The sequence below is a fragment of the Lepidochelys kempii genome, chromosome 10 (genome assembly GCF_965140285.1).
Source record: "Lepidochelys kempii isolate rLepKem1 chromosome 10, rLepKem1.hap1, whole genome shotgun sequence".
NCBI classification, from domain to species: Eukaryota; Metazoa; Chordata; order Testudines; family Cheloniidae; genus Lepidochelys; species Lepidochelys kempii.
The window spans coordinates 69,977,148-70,003,317 of record NC_136389.1 but is presented as its reverse complement, the minus strand read 5'-3'; the positions used below and the strand labels follow the sequence as shown (position 1 = coordinate 70,003,317).

At 44.5% G+C, this 26,170-nt stretch overlaps 1 protein-coding gene and 1 long non-coding RNA gene across 4 annotated transcripts; one reads left to right on the top strand and one right to left on the bottom strand.

Annotated features, from left to right (window-relative positions):
• Window positions 1-634: 634 nt before the first annotated feature.
• TICRR (TOPBP1 interacting checkpoint and replication regulator) lies at window positions 635-25,531 on the top strand. Of its 3 annotated transcripts, none has more exons than XM_073304141.2 (22): window positions 635-1,342; window positions 2,820-3,105; window positions 4,172-4,410; window positions 4,674-4,917; window positions 5,244-5,373; window positions 6,506-6,669; window positions 8,510-8,719; window positions 9,656-9,807; window positions 10,996-11,096; window positions 11,466-11,559; window positions 11,714-11,793; window positions 12,535-12,780; window positions 13,841-13,937; window positions 14,150-14,222; window positions 15,167-15,313; window positions 17,137-17,227; window positions 17,809-17,870; window positions 18,813-18,968; window positions 19,687-19,841; window positions 20,244-22,521; window positions 24,448-24,558; window positions 24,914-25,531. In XM_073304141.2, exons 1-22 carry the CDS (start codon window positions 683-685, stop codon window positions 25,030-25,032), a joined length of 5,895 nt encoding a protein of 1,964 aa, XP_073160242.2. In that variant the 5' UTR covers window positions 635-682; the 3' UTR covers window positions 25,033-25,531. The 3 variants fall into 3 exon arrangements, with proteins under 3 accessions (XP_073160242.2, XP_073160241.2, XP_073160243.2); XM_073304140.2 differs by having other exon boundaries at window positions 5,241-5,373; XM_073304142.2 differs by having other exon boundaries at window positions 5,241-5,373; window positions 6,506-6,648; window positions 24,914-25,530.
• LOC140895029 (uncharacterized) lies at window positions 3,384-19,861 on the bottom strand. The gene is made up of 8 exons (XR_013636441.1): window positions 18,986-19,861; window positions 13,794-18,294; window positions 12,505-12,761; window positions 11,453-11,859; window positions 10,959-11,071; window positions 9,649-9,691; window positions 8,152-8,682; window positions 3,384-5,337 (listed from the first exon to the last, which is right to left on the bottom strand). It is a non-coding gene; the product is annotated as an uncharacterized LOC140895029 (long non-coding RNA).
• Window positions 25,532-26,170: the final 639 nt, after the last annotated feature.

The window sequence follows — 26,170 nt, the reverse complement described above, 5'->3', positions numbered from 1 at the left end:
CGGTGGCGGCACCTTGAGAGGGGCAGGTGGCAGCGAGTCCGCGGGGCGACAAGGGGCCCATGGGGCGGAGTCGAGGGGGTGCCCGGGGGGGTCGTTGGCTCTGGGGTTAGGGAGCCCCTCTAGCCATACGTGTGGGGGGAGGCAACAGGGTGTGTGCCTGGGGGGACTAGGTCGGGGGGGGCAGCAGGGTGTGTGCGTGGGGGGGTCTAGCGGGGGGGCAGCAGGGTGTGTGCCTGGGGGGACTAGGTCGGGGGGGGGCAGCAGGGTGTGTGCGTGGGGGGGACTAGCTGGGGGGGCAGCAGGGTGTGTGCGTGGGGGGGGACTAGCTGGGGGGGCAGCAGGGTGTGTGCGTGGGGGGGGACTAGCTGGGGGGGCAGCAGGGTGTGTGCGTGGGGGGGGACTAGCTGGGGGGGCAGCAGGGTGTGTGCGTGGGGGGGGACTAGCTGGGGGGGCAGCAGGGTGTGTGCGTGGGGGGGACTAGCTGGAGGCAAGGAAGCAGCTGGGGGGCAACAGCCTGTGTGCAGGGGGGTTAGCTAGGGGTGGGCAGTCTCTGTGCATGTGAGGGGCTAACTTGGAGGGGGCAGCAGGGTGCGTGCGTTGGAGAGAGAAGCAGGGTGTGTGTCGGGTAGGGGGGGTTGCCGCCTGAGGTGCTTTGTGATTGGACAACTCCTTCAGTGGCAACATGACCTGCTCCCACAATGTGGTTTTTCTACTGGATGTGGCCAGCTCCCTGCAGAAGAACCAGCTCCAGCTGGGCTGCCTGAGGATTCTGAACTACTTGGGCTGCAGGTTTGGCCTGGCCAAGGTACGATGGGGTTTCAAGTTCTTTGACTCGTTGGGCGCCCGAGGCAGAGCCGCCCGCGTGGGTGATTTCTGTGAGCTGGGGCCCCGCAGCTGGGAAGACTTTGAGGAAGAACTGGAGTCCAGGTTTGGGGTGCAGAGCCACAAATCTCATTTACCTGGCCCAGTGCCGAGAGCCACCCTCACCCAGAATGTGCTGAAGGAAACACTACTGGATTACCAGTGGGATCGACCTGAGATCACCTCACCAGCCAAGCCATTCTTGAGGAGCCAGAAGAGCAGGTTGATTGTGGCCCCAGATGAGCCACTTGAGAGCCATATGCCCTCTGAGGGCTTTGTGAATGCCGTCTTTCTTTTCTCTCCCTGCCCTCATTCTCAGAGGGAGCTACTGCAGTTTGTGTCTGGAAGTGATGTCCATTCCTGCTGTGATTTGCCCTCTTCTCAAGAGGTGGCAGAGAAACTCTTACCCAAGAGAGTCCAGGAGATGATTGCAGGCCAGAAAATCACTCTGTATTGGGTAGACACTGCTGAATGGTCCAAGGTAATGAGAGCTAATGCAGTAGAGTATTTAAGACCAGTGTTAGTGTACCACTCCCTACCAGGTTTCAGAGTAACAGCCGTGTTAGTCTGTATTCGCAAAAAGAAAAGGAGTACTTGTGGCACCTTAGAGACTAACCAATTTATTTGAGCATGAGCTTTCGATGAAGTGAGCTGTAGCTCACGAAAGCTCATGCTCAAATAAATTGGTTAGTCTCTAAGGTGCAACAAGTACTCCTTTTCTTTTCACTCCCTACCAGTTATCCAACTGCACAGGATGATGTCAGGTAGCTTTATAGTCTAACCTTTTGGTGTGAGGTGACTTTCATTACAAATGAAATGAGTAGAATTATCTGCTTAATAGCTAATGGGCATCCCTGCTCAGCTGAGGCCCATGACTGGAATGGCAATTACCTTTGTTCAGATTTAGGTACACTGGAAGATGGGGAATCATAGAATCATAGAATATCAGGGTTGGAAGGGACCTCAGGAGGTCATCTAGTCCAACCCCCTGCTCAAAGCAGGACCAATCCCCAATTAAACCATCCCAGCCAGGGCTTTGTCAAGCCTGACCTTAAAAACTTCTAAGGAAGGAGATTCTACCACCTCCCTAGGTAATGCATTCCAGTGTTTCACCACCCTCCTAGTGAAAAAGTTTTTCCTAATATCCAACCTAAACCTCCCCCACTGCAACTTGAGACCATTACTCCTTGTCCTGTCATCTGCTACCACTGAGAATAGTCTAGAACCATCCTCTTTGGAACCACCTCTCAGGTAGTTGAAAGCAGCTATCAAATCCCCCCTCATTCTTCTCTTCTGCAGACTAAACAATCCCAGTTCCCTCAGCCTCTCCTCATAAGTCATGTGTTCCAGACCCCTAATCATTTTTGTTGCCCTTCGCTGGACTCTCTCCAATGTTTCCACATCCTTCTTGTAGTGTGGGGCCCAAAACTGCACACAGTACTCCAGATGAGGCCTCACCAATGTCGAATAGAGGGGAACGATCACGTCCCTTGATCTGCTGGCTATGCCCCTACTTATACATCTCAAAATGCCATTGAACCGTGCCAAAGTGCTTATTTGTGGGATGTCTCATCCATTGACTTAAGTGGGAGGGCAGGTGCTTAAATACGTGGGTGCCTAAATTCAGGCATCCAAGCTTGAAAGCTGTGGCCTTACCTTGTTAAATAGGAATGATAATACCTTCCTTGCAGGGTGGTTGTGAGGATTTGCTAGATAATGATTATAAAGCATTTGAAGAACCCTGCTGTATTGAATATAATTATAAAATGTAATTATGCATAAAAATTAAGGATGCAGGAAGCTATATTTAAGAAGAAAAAAGGCAAATAGGCCATCCCTCGCCCCAGTACCTTCTTAGATATTCTCTTGCACCATTTTCTCTAAATGACAACTATTTACATTTCCTGATAGTGATCATCTTATTGCTAGTACTAACTTGTTTCCTTATTTCATTTCAGGTGCTAGAGTCTCCAGATCATGCTGGGTACTGGACAATCTTTGAACTGATCTGTCTGGTGGGTGGCATCGTTTTGCCATCCGAGACCTTAATTCAGGGTTTGAGTCACCACAGAACAGAGGCAGCCCCTCTCTTTTGTAGAAAGTCCAGCTCTTCTAGGCCACAGTTTGTGCCATGGACCACAATCTTGCCCTTTACTTCAACCTTGAACTGTCTGCTCTCTAAGCCTTCTGTATTCCAAGCATCATTCCCGCAGCAAGAAGGAGCATTATTCCTCAGCAAGCATGGTAATGGAAGGGGTGGCCAGGCTTTACTTAATAATGGATTCTGTGTTAGAGACCAGAGCCATGATGTTTCCTCTTGCTAAAAGCACATGTAGAGGATTCCAGTTATTTAAGGAGATCTCAAATGATAACAGTAAAATAGAAAGACAGTGCCTTGAACAAACTCCAAAGGGGCCACTCATGTGTGAGCCAACATAACTAGGCTTGGAAGGATTACGTTTTTACGGGTGAATGTCAGTTTCACCATATACACACAAACCAAAGAAACAATATTTCCGTCGATAATAATCAAAATTTACTGATAGACGAAGTATGAAAAATGCTTCTTGAGAACTTATTAGAGTTTGATTTAAGGATAATAACGGTGTATATTTGTGATGTTGATTAACTGTATTGGTTATAAAGCTTTAACTTTTTGAATTTGTGTCTGCCATTAAATAAATAGCGTCTGACTTCTTCTATTGTTTGACACCCCCCATAATTTTCCTCATTGTGAAAACTTAAATTAATAAAAGTTTATTTTAAAGCATTTTTAATTTAATATCTGTTGATATTATAAAAAATACAAATTGAATTCTGCCCAGCCTAAATATAACTGTTGGCCTCTGTTGTGCTGTTTCTGAATGAATACAGATAAGTAATGGACAGGAGCCTGATTTGAGACCTTCTGAAGTACCTATACCTCTATTGCAGAGCCTTGTGCACATGCATGTGTGTGGGTTCCTGTGTGCGTTCCTCTCTTTAATCTGCACCACTTTCCCTTACCTTTCCTTTGGCCAAAGAGAGCTGAATGGGAGACCTCCTTCAAAGCTGATTAGATCAGCTTACAGGGTGTAGCTTTCCAAGTGATATGCAGTGCTTGTTTTTCTCCAACATGAGCTGAGTTTGCTGTCTCCACAGTGCTCTCAGCCCTTGTGCTCAGGACCACAAAAGCTCAGATCTTTCCTGTGGTCCCATAGCATACTTACCACAGAGCCACTGCCTGCCTGCCTAATCCATGAGCTTTTTTTACACTTGCTGCTGAGTCTTCTGTTCCTTTACCCATTGTTTGTTTTTTCACCTTGAATAGGAGTAGAGAAGCAGTGGAGATGTGCAGTGATTTTGGAGCCCATAGCCATGAACCAGAGACACTTCCAGAGTCCAGTCAGCATCTTCCTGAAAGGCACCTTGACAGACTGGAATTTGGTGAAGGCTGACAACTTCCTCACTGAGAGCTGGATACTGCAGAGCTCCCAGGCAGGACAATCAGAACAAGACATGTTGTTTCAACAGCTTGTAAGAAGGCTAATTACTGAAAAACTACACATGGTAAATGTTCCTGCCTGTACTTAGCTACTACCCTTTCTAGAAACTGCAAAGAAATAGCAGGCACTCATATTACAGTGATGAGGGCTATCTTAGTGGTTTGATAAATGTTAGTCTGCTCCACAAACTCATATTTTGTTCTAAATTTAGAAACTTTTTTACAAAATTCAGTCTCTAACCTAGTTGTGAGCTGCTTCTTCTGCCGTTTGAAGGCTGTTTATATTTAGTATTTTTAGATAACCTAGATGTCTTTCCCCTTCATATAGATTGCTGAAGTGTCTGCATCTGAAGTTTGGTCCCCCTGCACTGCAGTTTTATCCCCACTCTCTGACACTGTTGCAGTCCTTACCCTATTCTGCACTGAAAAGGCTGCTGAAGTTCAGAGATGTCTCCTCCAAGGAGCTGTGACTGAGAGTTCTTCCAAGGACTATGCCTTTCATCTCCCAGAAGTTGTGAGCAGTGTATTGAGTCAAGTTGATATTTCAATCAGAGATGATCTAGATAGTTCTGGTAAGTGTGTAGAATGCAAAATGAATCTCCTTTTGATAGTCCCTAGGTCTGAATTCTTAGAGATTGAAAATTGGTGTTCCTAGTGGACCGTCTCTGGCTTTGGAACTTGCTCCCTCTGGCTATCTGCCAGGGTCCAAGTTTGCTGGACCCCAGGCTACTGTGGTGGGTGGTAAGTGTTGTTGTTGACTGAGCATTTGCTTTACTGTGCTTATTGGAAAGGCTCGGTGACACGTGCCAGGTAGTAGAAGCGTTTGGGGCTTTGGGAGCGCTGAGGCCACTTGAAATATCCTTAGTTTCATTCTAACTTTTGCCTTTCTGTCCAGAAGAGCCTTCAGTCCCAGAGTGGGTCCAGCAAGAACTGTCCCGCACAGGTGGCTGGAATCCTGCCATAGTTGAAGGGTGGTACTCTCTATCGAACATCTGTGGAGCAAGTTCAGATTTAATGGAGTCATTCAAGTAATTCTCTTTCACCTATCCCTGAATATCATTTGGACGTTGTTACTTTAGACCAGGAAATGTCACTTACACTTCTCTAACTAATCTCTAAACTCTACATAATTACCTGATACTTGCAATGCTTGTTAAATAGGTAGATGTTACTGTACCTGCTTTACAGAGGAGTAAGAACCAGGGCTGGAATCCTGACTAGTGCTCCCTCGTTTTAAAAACTATACCAGCGGTTCTCAAACTGTGGTTTGGGACCCCAAAGTGGGTTGCGAACCCATTTTAATGGGCTCATCAGGGCTGGCTTAGACTTGCTGGGCCTGGAGTTGAAACTGAAGCCTGAGCCCCATTGCCCGAGGCCAGAGCCGAAGCCTGAGGGCTTCAGTGCTAGGCGGTGGGGCTCAAGTTACAGGATCCTGCCTGGGGCTGAAGCGCTTTGGCTTTGCCCTGCCCCGCCCAAGGGCTCTGTCAGGCTCAGACTTCGGTTCCCCCTCCTGAGGTCATGTAGTAATTTTTGTTGTCAGAAAGGAGTCACGGCTCAATGAGGTTTGAGAACCCCTGAACTAGATCTATGTCCTTTGATGCTGGGTATTTCTAGGACACCAAAATGAGACCGAGATACTGCAGACTTCATCCCTTAAGATTTAGTACAATCCAGCGCAATACAGTGAAGTCAATTGGCTCATTAAGAAGGAAATTTGTTTCTATTTATGCTTACTGGTGCCCCGTGAATGCTGACTGATTATAGTGAGATCCTCCTAAAGGGCTTTCTGTGTGAAACATGCAAAAAATACTTACTGAGGGTCAGGATGTGATTAGATTACTGAAACTGTGTTCTTGGCATTGGTCAGTGACATGTCTATTATACAAGAAGAATTCTTATTTTTTTTTCCTGAGCGTCACCACCTTAGCATAAACTGAAAATATTTTCCTTTTTCTCTGTGCCAGCACACAAACTCTAGGCAAAGTTTTGAGAGCAAGGGGTTTGGAGAAAGTAGGGGTTCTCTAGCAGGTACTATGCAGGGGATCAGGCTGAACTTTCCTGAGATGAGGGTGGGTGGGCAACCTGCAGTGAGGGTACCGAATTCCTCTCGTTCCCTGCTTCTGCTGATATCTATTTTTAATTGCTTTGACTTTTTTACAGGCTGCTGCAGGCTGTTTCTGCTACTGAGAAGGAAGAGGCCTCCCAGCCTGAAATGGAGCTGACACACTGTCTATCTGAGTTCTATCAGAGAAAATCGAGTGAAGCATCTGCCACAGCTGAGCCAAGGGACCACAAAAAAAGACGTATGTCTAGACGAGGATTGCGTGAGTGCTGAGCATTCCCATCATCCTGTAGTCTTTGGCATTTTGCAGCAACATTCTTGGTAACCTGAAACTTGAACACCTGACCTTCCCTGAGCAAAGGCACAGTTCTGAGCTGCTTCAGATGGTGGCAATGTAGCTTGTTTATTAAAGGGTAATGTTATTTATGCATAAAATGAACCCTGAGCCCCAGCTGGACCCAAGCAAAGCTGTACAGTTATTGACAAACCCATTTTCAATAACCATGCAATATGCAAATCTCTGCACTTTAGTTGCCTATTGCCTTCTGGACTTCTCATCTTTTTGCCCACAACTAACATGACTTCACATCTTCTCCACTTTTCTTAATTTTTTAAAATTAGAACAAACATTTTAACCAGCTTTCTTCTCACAATATTTAAGCATTAGACATTTCAGTATAATAATTCAGGGATACTTTATGAATGTCTTGGACTGCTAATCCCCTACATTTTCAGGGAAAGTTTACCTAGGTGGGATATAGTGGTGGAATTATATAAATAAGAAGCTGCCTCATATTACAGAAATTGAATTCTTTCTGACATAGGGAAGGATGCTTTAGTTTCTAATGCAGAACTAGGGTTTTTACCCGGTTAAGCAGCTCCACTCTGGGAGCATCTGAATCATATAATCCCTGTATAGCTATTTCTCAGTGACATTTCAGTTAATATGCAGATTTCTATACTCTGTATTATAAACCCTCTGCTCTAATTAGACTCTGTACTCAGGATTTTCAAGCTGCTTGCCTGCAACAAATATACCACTTAATCATCATTCTCTCTTCACTGAAGCAGAAAACCTCTAAAATGTACTTTAAACATTAGGAGAAAATGCCCAAAAAGCACTGAAAAGTGGGGTTTGCTTTTTAAAATTAAAAAAACTGTATTTCCCTGTTTACAAGCCAGCCGGACACTTGTCCCCACCATAGCTCATATATCTGGATTTATATTGTCCATCCTTCACTGTTGATAAACAAAAATGTATTGAAATCATTCAGAAGACATGAGCCTGACGCTTAAGGAGAAAGAGGCTGAGGAGAGGGAGGCAGGAATGACAGAATCTTTTAAAGAATTTTTAATGTTTTAAGCCATTTGCCCCCCTCAATTTGAGAGCCCATTTTGAAACAACAGACTGGGGAAACCTTTTGTTAAGCTGGTAAAAACCATGTTCTGAGCTAAAAACAGTTTGGTTTCCAGCCTGGTTTTTAGTCCAGGATACAACTGTTGTCTTGAAAACAGGAAGCTGAGCTTGCTCTAACATTCTCCCCCCTTGTGTAACATGGTACTCTCGTCCTTACTCTAAGATGAAGCTACTTGCCCTGGGTTCCTCTTCAGTCACTAATGGGGTTGCCCCTCTAATACCATTTCTCTTGTAGAAAGCACTGAGCAAAGGCCAGGTGCCCGGAATAACTGTTTGAGAGCAGTGTATCTATACATTACGATTACATTGGGTACGTGTGTTGCATACGTTCAAAGATCATGATGTGGCTAGCTAACTGAAAACAGTTAGCAGTCTCTATTCCTTCCTAGGTGAGCTGGAGATCCACCCTTCAAAAAGGAGGCTGAGCCTAGTGAAACCGGCAGAACCACCTGCCTGAGTCTTTCCCTCACATTCTGAATTCTTCTTGCCCCATCACTCTGCCGAGGGAAGCTAACGTTGCTGTATTGAAATTTACATTTTAAACAACCAAAAATTTATGTTAGCGATGTAGCATCTAGCCTGTCTTGTGGTGCCAGTGTTCTGCCGGATGGCGTCTTGTGATCACGCCGTCTGAATTCCAACTCCTCTGTGCCCGATGAGAATTTAACCTTTTGTGATCCTACAGGGGGGGTCCCCCGGACTCCAGTCAGGCAGAAGATGAAGACCATGTCCCGCTCCCTGCAGATGTTGAATGTAGCAAGGCTGAATGTAAAGGCTCAAAAGTTTCAGCCAGATGGGGTGCCACCAGCAGCTGGTGAGAAGGTACCTCAGAAGCTGTTACGGAGATCAGATGATAAGCTGGAAGAAAATCGAAGAGTGCTGAAAATATCCATAGGTACATGTCAGACAGGTTTATTGGCTCTGGTGTTTGTGACGGGGGCAGAGCAGAGCAATTAGGTAAAGTGGCATGGCAGCAGATACAGGTTTGGGGCACTCTCTTGAGATTCTCTCTCTTCATGCCAGTGGGGGTGAAGTTCTTTCCCTCTGAGGTTTGCTTTCTAGACCTTTATACTGACCTATTGGACTGCATAATTTGTAGCATAGGATGTGGTTAATTACTCCTCTAGTTGCAAAATAATTGAAAGCAATGTGAGACTGTATACGGGAGGAAACAAAGATGTCAAAGCATCTAGGTGTAGGTGGAAACAGTTATGCCCATGATATGGGGGGCTTTCTTGTCTTAGGCTTTATTCTGAGGCAAGGAAAGAGCCCTGTGAAGCTACCTCTGGTGTTGATCTATTCCAGTCCTCCCTCTTGGGATTTTGAGGGGGATTTGACTGGGTGGCACTGAAGCTAAAGCCCCAGGAGCCCAGGCAGGATTTCATTTTAATCTGATGGTGTTGGCTTTTGTTTTCATAATTTGGAAGTGAAGGCTGTGCCAGCTATAGGTACTATAGCTTTTTACTGCTATCCTGTATAGGAATAGTCCTGTGTGCATGTGGGGAGGCTCGCATAGCGCCTGCCATTCCAGACAGTAGGTCTTGCTGCCCCCAGGGCTTGGTGTCTGTTACTGGCATATTAGAGGTAGTCTGGAAGCCTGTTTCAGTCTGAGAAGGACTGAGAGCTTTATCGGTTCACTTGCCTTGGGTCTGAGTTGAGGATTCCTGAGGGACTTCTTTTGTAAATCTTCTGTTGGCCTGGCCATCATGTTGCAAGAGAACTGCTGTTACAACCCCACTCTGTTATATGGGCCTGGTTATTGGAGAGGACAGCTGTATCTGCCCATTCATTACTTCTTGCTTATAGTTCGTTTGCTCTGCTTACCTTGCAGATTTCAAAACTGAAGAGGAGATGCTTTCCCATTTAACTGCAAATTACCAAGAGGCTGTGGTTAATGGAGAATTTCTGACTTTTGTGTGTGCACGGAATATGGTCACAGCCATTAAAAGCTTTCTGAAACCAAAAGATGCCAAAGAAAGAGAGGTAGGCAAATCTGTTGACAAATGCATATGCTGAGGCTGTGCTTTCAGTGACGCAGGTCTTTCCAGTTAATGCCACACATAGATAAAGATCTATGTAAAAGTGTCTCCAGGCTCTTAAACTCTAGAGATGTGGGTGTTTGGTTAAAATTACATGCCAGGATCACTGCTGAAGTATGAGATTCAAGAAAAACTCACTAAATTTTAGAATTATTTCATCGTGTGTGTGTGTGTGTATAAATGAGCCAGTTCAGGCATGCACACACAAACCTTCGCTCTTCTGCCTGAACTGGTTCATTTATACAAGAATCAGACCGTTATAAGAAATGTACTGCCATGGAGTTCTCTGGAAAATTGTTTGTAAACTAAAAACTGATTTGGTACTGATTCAAAAGAAAATGTATTTGAGTTCATATTTGAAGCAACAGCTGGGGAGTTGTGGGTTCATAAGGCTATTTAGAAATAAAAAATTGGTTGGTTCACAAATAATTGAAGGGAGGAATAGTGTGGAAGATACAAAATTCCAAAGTTCTTTTGAGGGTCCTCCAGTCAAAACCAGATCTATGTCTGCACACTTTCCTGCCTCCTGAGTGCTTACATTAGCTACATTTTAGTACAGATAAGACCACACGTATGGATGAACTGCAATAACACTGAATTGGTTTCCTTTCAGACACACTAGATTGTTCATAGACAGAGATGGAAAAGGCCTATTATGTCACATTTAGTTCTTCCTCTGCCAGAGGCCAGGGCAGGATTGTGGGGTGGGTTTTTTTTGTTTTTTTTAAATCCCTTCCTACTAAAATGTCTGCCACTTCTGTTGGGAAATTATTCTACGGTCTACTATTCTCAACCCACGGCCCAATCAGAACATAGCTGTGACCCATGTGACTTCCTCAGGGCTATACAGGTAGTGGCTGAGGCCCACATCGCACAGCGAGCCGCATAAGCGGCCCACAATGGTAAATTGGTTGAGAACCACTGATCTAACTGATAGTCTAAATTTTCCCTGCTTATTTTCATCCCTTTACTCCTTATTGTATATTCTTGTACTATTTTTACTAGCTTCAAAACCTGGATTTTTTTACTGAGTTGTCTTCCATAGTACTGAACAAGTTAGAATGAGAACTTGCTGCATGATGAGGGAAAAAGTACCTTGGAGCCCCTGTGCTATGTTTCTGTGTATTTGCAGGTGGCCTGTCTGGACAGAGTCCGAAGTCATCTCCTGAAGTCCAGCAAAACTCTCCGACAACAGTATGATGTCAATCCTAACAAGGAAACCAAAGTCAGAGAGTATGATGCACAATATTCTATTTACTGCAACTTAAAAACCACTGCAGTTTTGATTAGCTATTTTAGAGGTCACTTTGCAGTACAACTAGAGATGTATTTCTATGGGCAAATCTTCAGGGATAATTTCTGTATCAAAGTGAGTGAATATCCACTGCAGTGAAAGCTTTATTACAGCGAGATACAGTGTTTAAGAGAACATGTCACTCCTTTCAAGGAAAGAAAACTAACCAAATGAATTTTATATTAATAATCCCATTTCCCCCCTCCCCCACCCCCAAACCTTTGAAAGCTCTAGTCAGTGAGCAGTAACATGAATGTGACTGTTTGACTAGAAAGAATGGCAATAAATTACTTACTGTTTCTGTGTAGGTGTCAGCTTCAGGTATTTCTGCGCCTTGAGATGTGTCTGCAGTGTCCCTCGCTACAGAGCAGAACAGATGAAATGGAGCAACTGGTGGAGGAGGCAAGTAAATACGGCTGGGCTTCTAGATGGGATTGGAAATGTTGACCTGGAACACGTAGCTTTCCCAGCCCAATTTTCTTTGCTCACACCATAAGGATCGGTCTTGGAGCGGTTGATCTGTGACACTTCTCCCCCATCTGATCTTCTCTTACAGATGACCGAGATGCTGCGCATTTTGTGTCTCACTGAAGACCCAGGGTACCTTACAAAGTTTCTTGAGGAAGTCTTAGTAGCGTAAGTGCTTTATGGTGGTGGTTAAATATTAAATGTTATCACTGGAATATAGGCTTGGTTAGGTACCTGTCATAGGTAAATGGCAAACTTTGAGCATTGATTTCAGGTAGCTTTGTAAAACTGTCATGAAAATGTACTAGCTCAGATACAATCCACTTGCCATACTTTATCCTTATTGTTAAAGAAAAGACAACATGATATTTTACTTGCCCATCAAAAACAGTTACTTGCTTAGGACGAGTAGAATTTTAAGTCATGGTAAAGGCATAGGTACAAAAGTTAGAAGTGAAATCTCACAGGGGTGGATTTTGTGGGTCTTGCTGCCTATTGTGTGTTTGACATGTATTCAGGCTTGGAAGAGTTAGATTATTTTTTTCCCCCCCAGTAAATGTCGATTTGACCATACACACACAAATTGATGAGAAATATTTATACCAATGCTAACTGAAATTTACAGATAGACAAAGCAATAAAAGGGCTGCTTGAGAACTTATTAAAATTTGATTTAAGGTATTTTGACAAGCTGCAGTTCAGCAGTTATAAAGCTTTAACTTTTTGAATCTCAGTATTTATTGGTGGTTAAATAATTGTATGATCATCCCATAAGTTCCCCCATTGTGAAAATTTAAATAGATAAAAATAGAAAGCTTAAAAACAAACATTGATATGTGTCAAAAGTAAAAATAAAAATTTGAATTCTGCCAAGCTTACCTATGTTGTTTATCCGGTGGTACCTTCTAGATATATGGACTCCATACCAAAGACCCTTGGTGGTCTTTACTACAGTCTGGGTACGCAGATTCCTCCGAAGTTGGCATCTGTTCTGCCTGCAGACTTCTTCAGTGATGACTCGATGACTCTGGATAGTAGATCTCCAACTCTTCCTCCATCTGTGACATCGGTCCCAGCTCACAGCACAGCTTCCCTAAGCACTGAGACTGATCAATTGGAGGAGCTGCGCACCAGATCTGCCAAAAAGAGGAGGAGGTATTTCCTAAGGGGGAGGGTTTTATTTTGTTCACAACCCTGTGACTGAGTAGCTATCTAATCTATAGTCCTCATCATGGTGAGCTCAGTTGCTGGATAACTAATCAGGGCTGATCTTGGTAAGTATCTAATGAATTAGTTCATGCTATTCAGGCCCTAAATCCGTTAAATCACATTAAAAGCTGTGCCATGCTTCTGGGAATATGGTTGTTTTGTCCATGGAAATGGAACTGTGCCATGATGGGCTTGTAAGAGAGAATTGTGGCTTGGGCCTTTGACATAAATTAAACCCAGAAGACATTTTAGTTAAAAATTTGTCTAACTACTTTCTTTATATCTGGATTAATGACTAATGCTAGTTTTAAACAACTTAATCACGCTCCATGGGAACATCATGGCCTATTGTGTAAATTGATTAGCCAGGTAAATGAATTTGAATCCTGCCTTTGTGATCTGTTGCCCAATTTCTCTTCTGGGAGGGGTTCCATACCCCAGGCTGGAGTGTTCGTTTATTTTTTTAAAAGAAATCAAATCAAACTCCACCAGATTTCTTAGACTACAATGGAGTTAAATGAAACCCACCCAAACAAGGAATTTGCAATCTAACTCCATGTGCTGAAAGTTTTGCATGCTCTGGGATATCCTGCAGTCTTAATAGTGTCACTGATCTGTACAGATACCAAGTCCATTCTGTGGAGGAGTCACGCTGTGCAATATATTTCTTCAGGAACCCGAGGAGTTAAAGATGAAACTGAATTACTCATTGTGGCTGAGCCTAGGTGATATGGTTTTGAATGAATTAAGGACTGAGTTTCAGCCTTGTTTTTGGATTATAGTTGGAGCTGTTTTATCAAAACACCTAAAGGCTCCTTGCAGTATAGATGAGGTCCCTGTCCCAACGAGCTTGCAATCCTAATACAGATGAAGTCTGTAATATGACCTGCTTGCCTCACTAGAAACAAACTCAAGTTATGTTCCATATAAGAACTGATATCAGTAGAGCTGGTACTTACATTTGTCTGTCTTTATTCTATCTTCGTTTCTTGTACCCTTTCTAAAGGAATAATGCATTAGCCAGACACAGGAGCATGACAGAAGCATCGCAGAATTTACGCCAGATTGAAATTCCCCAACTACCCAAGAATCCCATCAGAAAGGTAAAGCTTTCCTAGGGGATTGGGTGGGGTATCGGCAGCATTGTAATACCACATGTGGGTGCATTGTGTTCTTTGCCTATTGAGTGCCCTGTATCAGCTGCACAAATCCTTGTGAGGCAGAATTTGAAAACTGAAATACTTGTCTAAATGTTTCACACTTATGATTTTAAGTATAAACTAGCAGTTTAACACTTATTACATCTTCATTTCAGGAAAACTCTCTCTCTTACTTTGCCACGGAAAAAGCCCAACAGCTGCTTCCCCTGCAGAAGGAGGCAGTGCAAGGTATGACAACTAGCTTCTCCATAGAAAGCTGAGTGGTTCCACACACGGCTGATTTCATTGTACATTGTAGTGAGCCAGGAGTGTTCCACAAATAAAGAGACAGGAAATCTGCAGGAAATGTTCCCACGGTCTGTGGAAACTTTGGGGAAAAGTATTGGCGTTCGTGAGTTAATTCACTCAACACGCTGATAGGCTGTTGAGTAAGTTACTGAATAATTTTATAAAAAATGACTAATTTCAATCAGTGTAGTCTCAAAAATATACAAAATGTCAGTCTTCCATGTCTCCCTTGATCTGCCAGTTTCCTTAGATCTTCTTAGATTTCCTTAGATCCTTTTGCCTCTGATTCATGCTCAGAGGACCACAAAGAAATTTGATATAACAACCATTGGGCTTCAGTCACCACCCCATTGAGACGAAGGGGCAGTTCATACTCCATTCTTATCAAAGCTCTCATAAATGTCATGTTCAGGATATCTTTGCAACTAGAAACTTGTTAATGTCGGTTTCAAAATTCAAGTGTTCTATAAAATGTTAGGTAACAAACCTACCACCGGTGCTGCAGCTCAGATTCTCTGTCGTGGATATTTCCCATGGCCCTAATCGTGATCCTTTTGGTGCTTTGAACTCGACCTACCTTCTTTCTCCTTCTTAGCCTCTTTCTGTAGATTACTGTCAAGGGAACCCTACATAGCTGACAAGTGTAAATAAAAAGGAACCCTCATAAGAGAACTCCAGGGTGGGTTTGGGGAAGGGCATGGATAGTGACTGTTTTCACCAGTACAAACTACCTCTTCAGTTATTTGGCTTTTTCACACCTTTTCAAAAGTTATTTGCTTTCATAAGTGTCGGGTCTATTTACATTCTTCCTACCTCCAGTGCCCCATGAGAGAATTACCTTTGTGGTATATCTACTTAGTTTTTGCCATTTCTGGTGCTTTCAGAGGTGACAAAAGTGCGACGGAACCTCTTCAATGAAGAGATGCTTTCTCCATCAAAAAGGTCCCTGAAGAAGATGCCTCGAAGCCAGTCAGTATCAGCTGTGGAAGGTCTGAGACACAAACGCCGCTGCTCTGACGAGGATGGTAGAGGTGGGATATGAGCTTACGCAATTGCCTATATCTGGGATCTGCAAGAGAAACTTGCATTTACTTCCCCCGCTTCCATAACAAAACAAGAATTTCTGGCATCTCTTGTTACCTGTAAAGTGAATTTGCTTCCTATTATGGAGATGGTATTTTTAGCTCAATGCTGCAGTGATTGGGTTGCAAATGGTGCAGGGTAATATTTAAATCCAAACCTGTTTTCATCTGTAAATTAAATATTTTCTCACAAAGAAAGCAACTGTTAATCAGTGAAGATCGCTTGAAGTGAAAACCTACCCACACAAACCCTTAAAGAAAACATCCATGTAAGAGATCGTTTAGCGTACCTTGACACTCAGACATCACATTTAACTTTCATTGACTTCACGCCTCTATAAAAGGGATGGAGTCTGTGCAAATAACTCACCTTCCTGTCCTGAAGGCAGCTTGGATCTTTTAATCTTTTTTCATGTGTCTGGCTGCTGTGGTACAAGAAAAATGAGAGATGATTGAATCCTTATACAGACCATTAAAATGTGGATGTCTGTGAGGGTACTGTGCATTTATCTGTCACTAAACTCAATTCAATAGATATCAGGGCTATCCCCTGAAGTCCCAGGTGTCTGTATTTCTATACTATTAAGTCCCATAATTGTACAATGAAAGTTAAGCACAAACCTGCTTAACTTTAGATCCCTTCCTTTTACATTAATGCTATCTATTATTTCTTTAGCACTGTAGGTGTACTCAGTGCATTACAGATCTATGGGAAGACAAGGTTCCTGCCCCAAACAACTAACAACTTAAGTACACCTCTACCCCGATATAACGTGACCCGATATAACACAAATTCAGATATAACGTAGTAAAGCAGCGCTCTGGGGTGCAGGGCTGCGCGCTCCAGCAGATCAGCGTGTCTGGCTCCGATACGCTTCTCTGAGCAGCATGTTAAGGGTCCCAGGCAGGGGTTGAGGGCTTGGATAAGGGGCAGAGGGTCTTAGGGGACGGTCAGGGGATAGGGAGCATGGGGGGTTGGATGGTTCGGAGGTTCTGGGGGCAGGGCAGACGGGGAACGGGGGCGTGGGAGTCCCACGGGGCCTGTCAGGAGGCGGGGGTGTGGATAGGGGTCGGGACAGTCAGGGGAGAGGAAGCAGGGGGGTTGGGTAGGGAGCGGGGTTCTGGGGGTGATTAGGGATGGGGGGGTCTTTGGAGGCAGCGGTCAGGGGACAAGGAGCAGGGAGGCTTAGATAAGGGATGGGGTCTTGGGAGGGATAGTTAAGGGCAGGGGGTCTCTGGAGGGGTAGTCAGGGGACAAGGAGCAGGGGGGGTGTTGGATGGGTTGGGGGTTCTGGGGGTGGGAAGTGACTTAATAACGGAAATGCTTGAGGCCAAAGCAAGTTCGATATAACGCGGTTTCACCTATAACACGGTAAGATTTTTTTGGCTCCCAAGGACCACGTTATATTGGGGTAGAGGTTTAGTTATTTGGGCTACTTGCAAGATAAGGACTTAAATTAGGTCTAATAAACGAGGGAACAAAGGGATGTAACATAAAAGTTATGTGAATGGACTAATTTCAAGATTTTATATATAAAACTCACCTTTAACTGTAAAATTTATATTGTGTGTGAGGTGTGCCATGAGAGCAGCTTGGCTGTTGTTTTGATGGTTCAAACTGAAGTGTACAATTGCCCACCTGCCCTGAATAGAGACTAAATAATATGTAGATGTGATCTATAAGGCTCTAAAATCTTCACACTCCCTCAATCCTATCCAACTCCCCTCTCAGGCTTGTTTTCAATGTCTGATTGTGGTTTTGTCACTTTCAGATCATCGCAAGCTACTGACCAAGAGAGTCTCAGAGACGCCGCTGCACAAACAGATCTCCAGGAGGCTGCTTCATAAACAGATCAAAGGCCGGTGAGTGAATGGTATTGGGTAGTTCTGAAATGTTTTTAACCAACTGCTGGGTGGCCAAGATGTGGACTTCAGACCAAACAAGTACTATGGAATTTAGCAGTGTGGATACAGCAAGACAATTTGTGGAGACTACAGGTCCCAGCATTTAAGTGAGGACAACAACCACCTGCTTCATCATGCATATTAAATGCATCTCTTATGCTTGCATCAAGTTGCCATTGTGCCCCTTAGGCAAAGTTGGGTGCCACTTCTTAGGGTTCCCCTACAAAGGCTGGTTTGGTGGTGTGTTTTATACAGTGAGTTACTAATGAGAACCAGGGGAAATCTCAGCTGAAGTTGGGCCTGTTCTCCTGTCTGTTACTTGTTTGTGCCACAGCTGGAAAGACATCCTGTGGCCAGATTGATCTCTTGATGGGAGGCGGTGCCTACTAATCACATGTTGAGACTACCTTGCAACTTGTTGATGTGGCCTTTGTTAGCAAATGGTGATCTCTGCAGCTCTGAAAAACAAATGTTTAGTTTACTCTCAAACCAGGCATGGTGTTATGGGGAGTCTGAAATGTTTTCACTGTTTCTCCAAGGTGTTCTAATCCTGGCTCTGACATCAGTATTGTGGAAGAATCGCCAGAGAAAGCCATGAGTGGTAGGTATTAATTTAATACAGACTGATCACTTTCCTTTTTTTACCTTGCTGCAGTTCATACTAAGATAGCACCCTTCAGTCTGGATGATTCCCAAGGACCCTAAACTACAATATATAGAGAACATTCCACCCCTGGAGTGGAAGGCAACAGTGAACTATACAGAGCTTTTAAGAAAGAATGAGAACTTTAGGGAAGCAGAACATAATTCCCCAAACTGGCCATATCACAGCTATGAACATCTCAACTTTTGCCAGGAATGCTGTAGGACTTCTGGACCGCGGAAGCCACATTTAAAAGACATTACCTCCTAGCCTTGTGCTGGGACCCCTCGTTTCTCTTCTCTAATATACTACAGCATAGTGTCTGAGGCTCTGCAGAGAGTTAGGAGACCACGTGGTTCCAGCTGGTCAGTCTTGCCCCCAGCTAAGGAACAGAACAGCAAGATGGGTTTGGGGTGAGATGAAATGAAGAGCAAAAACCAACAATGGAATTAACTAGTCAAAAGACAAAACTCTTATTATCCAAAGAAGCCAAAAACATGTTTTCCTAATATTACTTTTCTAAATAACTGTTGTAGATGCCACAGAATGTTGAATGATTATGAATGGGAGGAGATGTAGCCATAAGGCACCTTTTTAGATACAGGGGGTCTTTGCAATGAAGATATTTGGACTGGAAGGAAGCATATGTTGTAGTATTAGAAGTCCCCACTGAAGTTGGGGAGTTGGGTTTCCTTTTAACGCTTTTCATCTTCTGATTTTATTGAATGTTCCACAAACTAGCCCCTTCCCTGCCTGAGACAGGGTTAGTGAACAAATGATTGTTGGATAGCTGCAGAGAGATCCCTTCCAGAGGCACTTGTCTGCCAGCTGTAGCTTCCTTTTGGAAGTGGTGTGTGTTTTGAGAGAGAAAGCCCTGATAGTATTACTCTTGACTTCCAGAAGTGGGTTTAAGAAGAAGTCCGCGCATCAAACAGCTGTCGCTGAATAGGACACACTCTGGCTCTTTCTACTCCACCGCACAGCCCAGCTCACGGAATATGCAACGAGTACACTTGGTACAGCGAGAAGTGACCTGTGTTAAGCAGGATATAACAGGTACTGGGGTTACTTACCTGGCATTAACTGCCGTAGGTAGTCTAGCTGCCAGATTCTGGTGCAGAAGCATTTTCTGGTTGGCACTACAGACAGAACTCTTAAGGGTCTGAGGCATCTGTTGTGGTGAGAACTGCCAGATGGCATCCATTATAGCCAGCAGAATATAGCATTTTTGTATTTGGAATCTCTGTGTTAGGAACCACTGTAGCTCCATTCTCCTATGAGAAAAGGAAGGTCTTTATTACTCAGCCAGCCGAGAAACAATCTGACCCAAACCAAGAAACTGCCTTACCCATTAAACGTAACATAACCTTGTCAGCAGCAGGAGTCCTAAAGCTGCTGCCAGACCCTGGTCTTCTCTGTGGGAGCATAATGCAGTGCTTGATGGACTCTTCAGAAGGATTGTAAACTGATTCTACTGAGCAGTTCAGGACTTAGTCGTGCTATTCATCCTAACAGCTTTGTCCTTGAGGACTTTTTCCACACGTGTGTGTTCAGCTATTAGTAACAGCTGTTTAGTGTTAGTTATTTTCCTGTGATACTATAGAAAACAGTACTGATTAGCTCAGGATGTGAAACTTTGGGTAGCCAGCAAAGAGCAAGTGGTGCCAATACTGTAGCCCTTTAATTGTCTCTGACCATCTGAGTGCCAGGAACAACTGTGCCCAATCACATGTCAATGCTTGGTGCCAATCTAACTGCACTATGCTTTTTGAAGGCATTCCACAGTATCCTGATAACCCAACCATCCCGTCTCCCAAGAGGCTTCTCTTTGGAGCAGTTCTTGAGGCGAATAGCCCTAAATTGAAGGATTCACTTGGAACAAGGAGAACAAGACACAGCTCAGACTTGGAGGAACCAATTGCCTATCAGGTAAAAACACCTTCCCACTCTCTCCCCCTCTGCTTATATGTACTTAGAGAGACAAGGTGGGTGAGGAAATATCTCTCACCAGAGAGAAGCTAGCCCAGTAAGAGAGACAAGACACAGTGTGGCTTGAAAGTTTGTCTCACTCAGAACTAGTTAGTTAGAACAGAAGTTAGTCCAATAAAAGAGAGTGCCTCACCCATCTTGTCTCTCTAATATCGTGGGACCAACATGGCTACAACTACATTGCATATACGTACTTGTGCGTCTTTAAATAGCTCCTTCTGTTTGTGTGTGACTTAAATTGTGCGGCTCTAGTCAAACAGCTTCTGTGGTTTTTATCACCAGAAATGGGTTTTAAGATGCCATTACACAGTAGTATTAAGTATGTTCTGTTCTTACTCTTAGACTCCCCAGAAGCCCCTGAGCTCTGCCAGTAGAATGCCAAGGAAATCCCCTCGTACTCCACACAGAACACCAAAAACGTTGAAGATGACTCCTGGCAAAAGTCCAGCTGCTAAGCAGACTGCAGCTAAATGTTTGGGAAGGTATTTCTCTCCTTCCAGACAGGAGAAGTCACCACCTTATCGTAATGAAAGAAAGAAGGCTTATTTAGCACAAGTAACTCCTCGGAAAGATTCTTCTCCAGTGAGATTATCCTCCCCTTACAAGGAGGTGGGGTTACTGACTCCAGAAAAGCAGGCTGGGAATGAAGTGCTTGATGATATGTTTAGTGCACCTCTAAAAGATTCCAGTCCAGCAACTGCTTCATATACAGCAGCACAATTGCTTTGTACTACCAATGAAAAATCTATCACAGACCCACAGACTCAAAGACGCTCCTTGAGATCCTTCCAGAAAACAGCATCTCCAGCTTCTATTCAGATGCAGACTCTCCACGTGGAGATTCAGAGAAATCCACAGCTAAATTTCCATTTAGAGTCAGTGTCTCAGCCAATGGAAGCAACTTCCAGGAAGGTTAGATGTGCAGCTCCAAAATCTTCGAGTCCAGTGGGTGGAGTGGCTGCTGCTTTATCTCCAGAAGCCCAAGCCACTTCGAAAACACGGTCTTCACTTAATTCTCCTTTTGAATCTTCCATAAAGACTCTGTCCACAGATTCTCCTCCTCACAGTAAAACAAGATACCTTGACTGGGAGTTTAATACACCTAAAAAATCTCCTTTGAAATCTCAAAACATCGCAGGCACATCCCCAAGGAAAGCCCTAGGGTCTCCTATCTGTGCACCTGGGCACACCAAATGTGGAGAAGAAAATCCTGCTCTTTCGCTCTCAAAGTCTGCTAGAAATAAGCAGAAACATCATAGTAATGGTAATGCTAGGCTTCCTGCACAAAGCTCTCTGATTCATGAGCCCAAGGCTTCTGAAAGTGTCCACATGTTAGAGAGAAGTGAACTAGTGGGTATAGATGCTCAGGGCTCCTCCCCAAGAAAGGATCAGAGTTTGGAAAAGCAACTGTCCCCTGAAGGACATGTGCAGATCTCAGATGTTGTGAGTGAGTGTGAGCACTTAGATTCCTCTTCTTTAGACAGCAGAAAGAGTGATGCCTCAGAAGCTAGAGTTTTGCCATCAGAAGAGCCTAAAGAGTCAAAGACGTTTACTGTTAAGAAACCCTCCAGATCTGACATTCTGAATGCTTTGCCTGCTACCTCAAAGTCTGCCTCTCCTGCCTACTCATTGCGCTGCACGCCAGACAGAATGCAGCGGGAGGCTGCAGCACGACTAGGGAATCCTGAACTTCCAGCAAAGTTTTCTACTCCTAAAAGTCATAAGTTGGCCTCTGCTAGTCCACCAACTTATGAGGTTGAACTTGAGATGCAAGCTTCTGGCCTGCCTAAGCTTCGCATTAAGAGGGTTGGTTCTGGCTCAGCCATGGAAGTACAGTCACAGCTGAAGACCAGCAAACCCAGTGGAGAGGAAAGTCCCTTTAGTGAACTTGCTGTGGCCTGGTGTGCTAGACACCCAGGAAAACTAGCAGCTGCCTGTGTTTCACCGTCCTGCTGTCACTCTTCTCACAGTACGCCTGGGAAGGGTGGAGGCCAGACCTACATTTGCCAGTCATACACCCCAACTAGCTGTGCTTCTAACACCACCTCCCCATCTCATGTGGATACTGGAGTTCCCTGGACACCGTCTCCAAAGCACAAAGGGAAGACCACCCCCGATGCCATCAAGGACTGGCCACGGAGAAAAAAAGCAGCAAACAGCAATGCCAATGGTGGCTGCGGTCGATGTGAGAAGCATGCAGAATGTACAGGGAATGTGTCAGCAAGTGAAGAGGGAGGAACAATTTCTGACCAGTGCATCAGCAGCAAAGCTCTGCGGCTGGCTGACTTTGAACTGGAAGGGGTTTATAGGCTTCAGGACCAGTCACCTTCCAGCGACACTGAGCCCCGAGCTGATGAGGGTGCTTCCACAGGGACTTTTGGCCTGAAATCCAGGAAGCGGGCCTTTGATCTCCTGTCTCCAGAGGAGGAAACCAAAGGAGAGGCTAAGAGGTCTTGCACAACTAGAGACTACCTGGATCTGGTCAGCTCTTCCACAGATGAGAGCAGCACAAGCAAAAGGAGGATATCCACAATGCCTCCTGGTAGAACCACCATGTCTTCAAACAGAACTCCTGGGCCACAAAGTTCCATAGGGGATGACGATGTCTTCAGTGTTTCAGGTAATCCATTGTCAAGTGTCACCCTACTGAAATGCAGAGATGCTAATTTGAGAATTTGGAAACAAAGTGAGATGCGGCTGGGAACATGCAGCTAATACATCAGAAGAAATTTGAAAGGCAGATCTATTGGAATGAGATGGAAGGGTGTGAATGGATAGCAAATTACATGAGTCCTAATGCCATATTGCAGCTAAAAAGACCAGTGTTGATTAGGGTGTATATGCAGTCATGTCATGGACTGGGTAGGTAGCTCTGCAGCATCAGAATATTTGCCTCTGTTGTGGGAAACTTTTATTAGAATATTGACAAATTGGAGAGAGATCAGAGAAAAGGATAAACTGACTGGCAGCTGGAGGCTCTTACATGGTGGGGGATTAAGGGCTAAAATGATTGTGGAGTCACATCCCTGTCCCTTTTCTTAACATAGTGAAAGGGTATTAAAACCCATGATTGGAGAGTTGTAATTTGGGGTGGTAGCAATGTGGTGAAACTAGGAGTAATGGAATGGGAGGAATGTAAGCTGCATATGATTGGAGAATCTCCCTGACATATGTATTAGGCTGGGGTGTAATAGCCTCGGGCCTTGGACACTTTAAATTGAGCAATATATTAGACACCTGGAAGAATGCTGCATGGGTTCGTGGGATATGGAGTATGATTCTATGCTTCTCACCCCTAGGCTTGCCTTCTCTGGTACCAATAGCTTTATTTCCACTCACCCTTTTTCAGCATTATGCATTTCACTCTTTAAACTCATTTTAAGAGGTTGGTTTTTCTCTGAAGTAGGCACATGCAAGAACGTACGTATTGTACATGCAAGCACCACAACTGTGTGCAAATAGCCATGTCGACAACTGGCCCTTAGCACTTGCAGTTTCTTATTTTCAGATGCAGACATGGCAACTGCACACTCAGATAAGACGTGCAATTATATGCCCATGTCCTTGCCAGCAGTAATGCCAAGTCAGCAACAGACTTGGAAATTACAACTAATTTTATTAAGGGGGTTTGCAGTCATAGTCAGTATTGTAAGCAAGGCCCCATAGATTTCATGTCCTTGGAATCCATCCTTTGTTCTACAACTTATGTTGTTTTTTTAAGAATTGTTTCTATTCCTTATGGTTGCAAAGAGCCCCTTAACTATGATGCTAGAGTAACTGATGCCGTGTCTGAGTCTGCAGACAGCCTGAAACAATAAGTACTAAAAGTTACAAACTGACAATTCTTCCTGGGTATTCTGTTAACTCAAAAGCTTAGTTATGCCCTTAAGGGAAGTGTTGCTTACTCCTTCACATAAGAACCAGGGGTCACACAGTGAAATTAATAGGCAGCAGTTTTAAATCAAACACAAGGAAGTACTTTTTCACACAACGCACAGAGCTCCTGTGGAACTTGTTGGCAGGGATATTGTGAAAGCCAAAAGTATAACTGGGTTCAAAAGAAAAATAGATAAGTCCATGGAGTGTAGGTCCATCAATGACCATTAGCCAAGATGGTCAGGGACACAACCGCATGCTCTGGGTGTCCCTAAATCTCTGACTACCAGAAGCTGGGACTGGATGATGGGGATAGATCACTCAATAATTGCCCTGTTCTGTTGAATCCCTCTGAAGCATCTGGCACTGGCTTGTCAGAAGACAGGATACTGGGTTAGATGAGCTATTGGGCTGACCCATTATGGTGGTTCTTATATTCTCTGCTGATCACTTTAGTAAAATCATTCGCATATCCCAAATTGTCTCCCACTCCTTCCTAGACTTCTCAGTTTCCCCTGACCATCTCAAACCAGCAGTTGTTGACATAGGGCAGCGTAAAAGCCAGCTCTTGACTTACTTGAAAATTTCCATTGTGCCACACCAGTGTGCTGCAGTAACCAGAGGCCTTGGTGGGAATGCTGCAGTTTCACGTCTCATTGTGCTTTTCCAGGTTCAACTCCACCAGTGAAGGGCTCCCTCTCCGCTAGTGGTCTTCGAGCACTGACCCAGTCCCCGCTGCTCTACCAGGGACAAACACCATCTCGGAAGAAGTGTGCCAAGGGTAACAGTTACCTGTCATTTCATAAAGCCTTGCACTCAAATAGATACTAGACCTGTGATCTGCCTGCAGTTAAGTCAGGTGGAAAGTGCACAGGCTCTGTAACTAGGAAAGGGGGGTGTGGGGAAAAGCTGGAGGATTTGCTGTGTCTGTGCCCAGCGGGCTCCTGTTGCCAAGGAGTTTGGCCTTAGAACTGAGGTAAAACTGAACTACATTTGCTTGGGAGGGTGGGGAAGTAGCATGGGGCTAAAATGATTTGAAGGGAAATGGAATTTACTGGTAGTGGGTTTCCTGAGGCAGGTGCTGAGCTGTAAACCTGAAAGGGTAGATTTTCACTAACCCTTTCTGCCCTCTCTAGAAGATGAGCTGGATGTCTTTCAAAGCATTACGGACCAAGAAGTGTCTCCGTTCTCCAGTGCAGGCTCCCGGAGGCGGCCCCTTAGCAGGACTTATTCACGGAAGAAGCTACTCAGCTGAACTCTGCAGCCAGCGAAAGAGAGTACTTGAATGATGATCTCGCCCACTATGTGGTACATCCTGCTGTCCCTAAGAGAGCGAGCTTGCTTTTTTGAACTCATGGGGGGCTCATTGCTATAGGGACTTGTCTGTAGCCAGGATGTGGGAATCCCCATCTCCACACCTGTGGGGTTTAATGAGGAATCAGTGTTTGAATCAGCCCTGCAAGCTCCTCCTTCCATTTGGCTGGGAAAGAGGCAGTCATGTGGCAGTGGGAATAGGGAGGGCTCCTTAGGGTTCACTAGAAAGTTTTTTTTAACACAGTAGGGATGTATCTCCATCTATTCTAATCCTGGTTCTGTCTTATGGGTGTTTCCCTGTTGGAGTTTGTGTGCCACAGATTCAGTTCGACCACATGAAGAGAATGGTCACTATTTTAGCATTCTTTTGTAAAAATAAACTAATCTGAACTGCTACTTTTGTGCTTTGTGTTAAGAATTGTGGATCTGGTTCTGGGAGTTTGAAGGGCTGTTGGATGAGCTTGTGAAGTCCTCTAAGCCTGAGCAGTGGGGGGCATATACTGTGTATTGCTCTTACATAACATGTACTTCCTCTCTGTGAATCTAGTCTAATATAAGGCTGTGAGCTTTCTCTTCTCCCCTGTCCCAAATTTACAATGGGTGGGCTGGCCTTAACCGTGCAACAGCTGTATTCTCTGAGCAGGATACTGCAAGGGAACACTTGAGATTATAGTTCAGAGCCAGCTGCTTCTCTTTCTACTAAATGACAGGGGGTGTATATCTCCCCTCACTGAAAAGCAAGGTGGTTAAGTACTAGGTGGATTGCACTTGTTGTGTGTAACTTCTCTCTCCTGTAAAATCTCATTGGGTGGGGGGGGAGATGAAGTGCACTTCCATAGCATGACAGGCTCCTTCTAAGCTTCAGCCTCACAGATTCTCATTTCAGTTTCCCCCGGGTAAGGAAGATCAGATGGCACTTAACAAATGCCAGTCCCATGACTGCTTAGAGATGCCTGCACCTCCCTCCCTCGGGAAGATGTAGAAGGAGGGCTTTTGTAGCAATTACGCTGGAGGCAGAATGCAATGGATTCTCCTCTGCTGGAGGCTATTCCGTACAGAAGGAGAAAAACCAAGTGAGT

What these genes read in the sequence shown, in the direction of transcription:
- TICRR (XM_073304140.2), top strand. Translation starts at nt 683, where the DNA reads ATGACCTGCTCCCACAATGTGGTTTTTCTACTGGATGTGGCCAGCTCC. An exon ending in CCAAGAATCCCATCAGAAAG is followed by an intron (nt 13,938 to 14,149) that starts GTAAAGCTTTCC and finishes TCTTCATTTCAG; the next exon opens with GAAAACTCTCTCTCTTACTT. An exon ending in AGGAACCAATTGCCTATCAG is followed by an intron (nt 19,842 to 20,243) that starts GTAAAAACACCT and finishes TCTTACTCTTAG; the next exon opens with ACTCCCCAGAAGCCCCTGAG.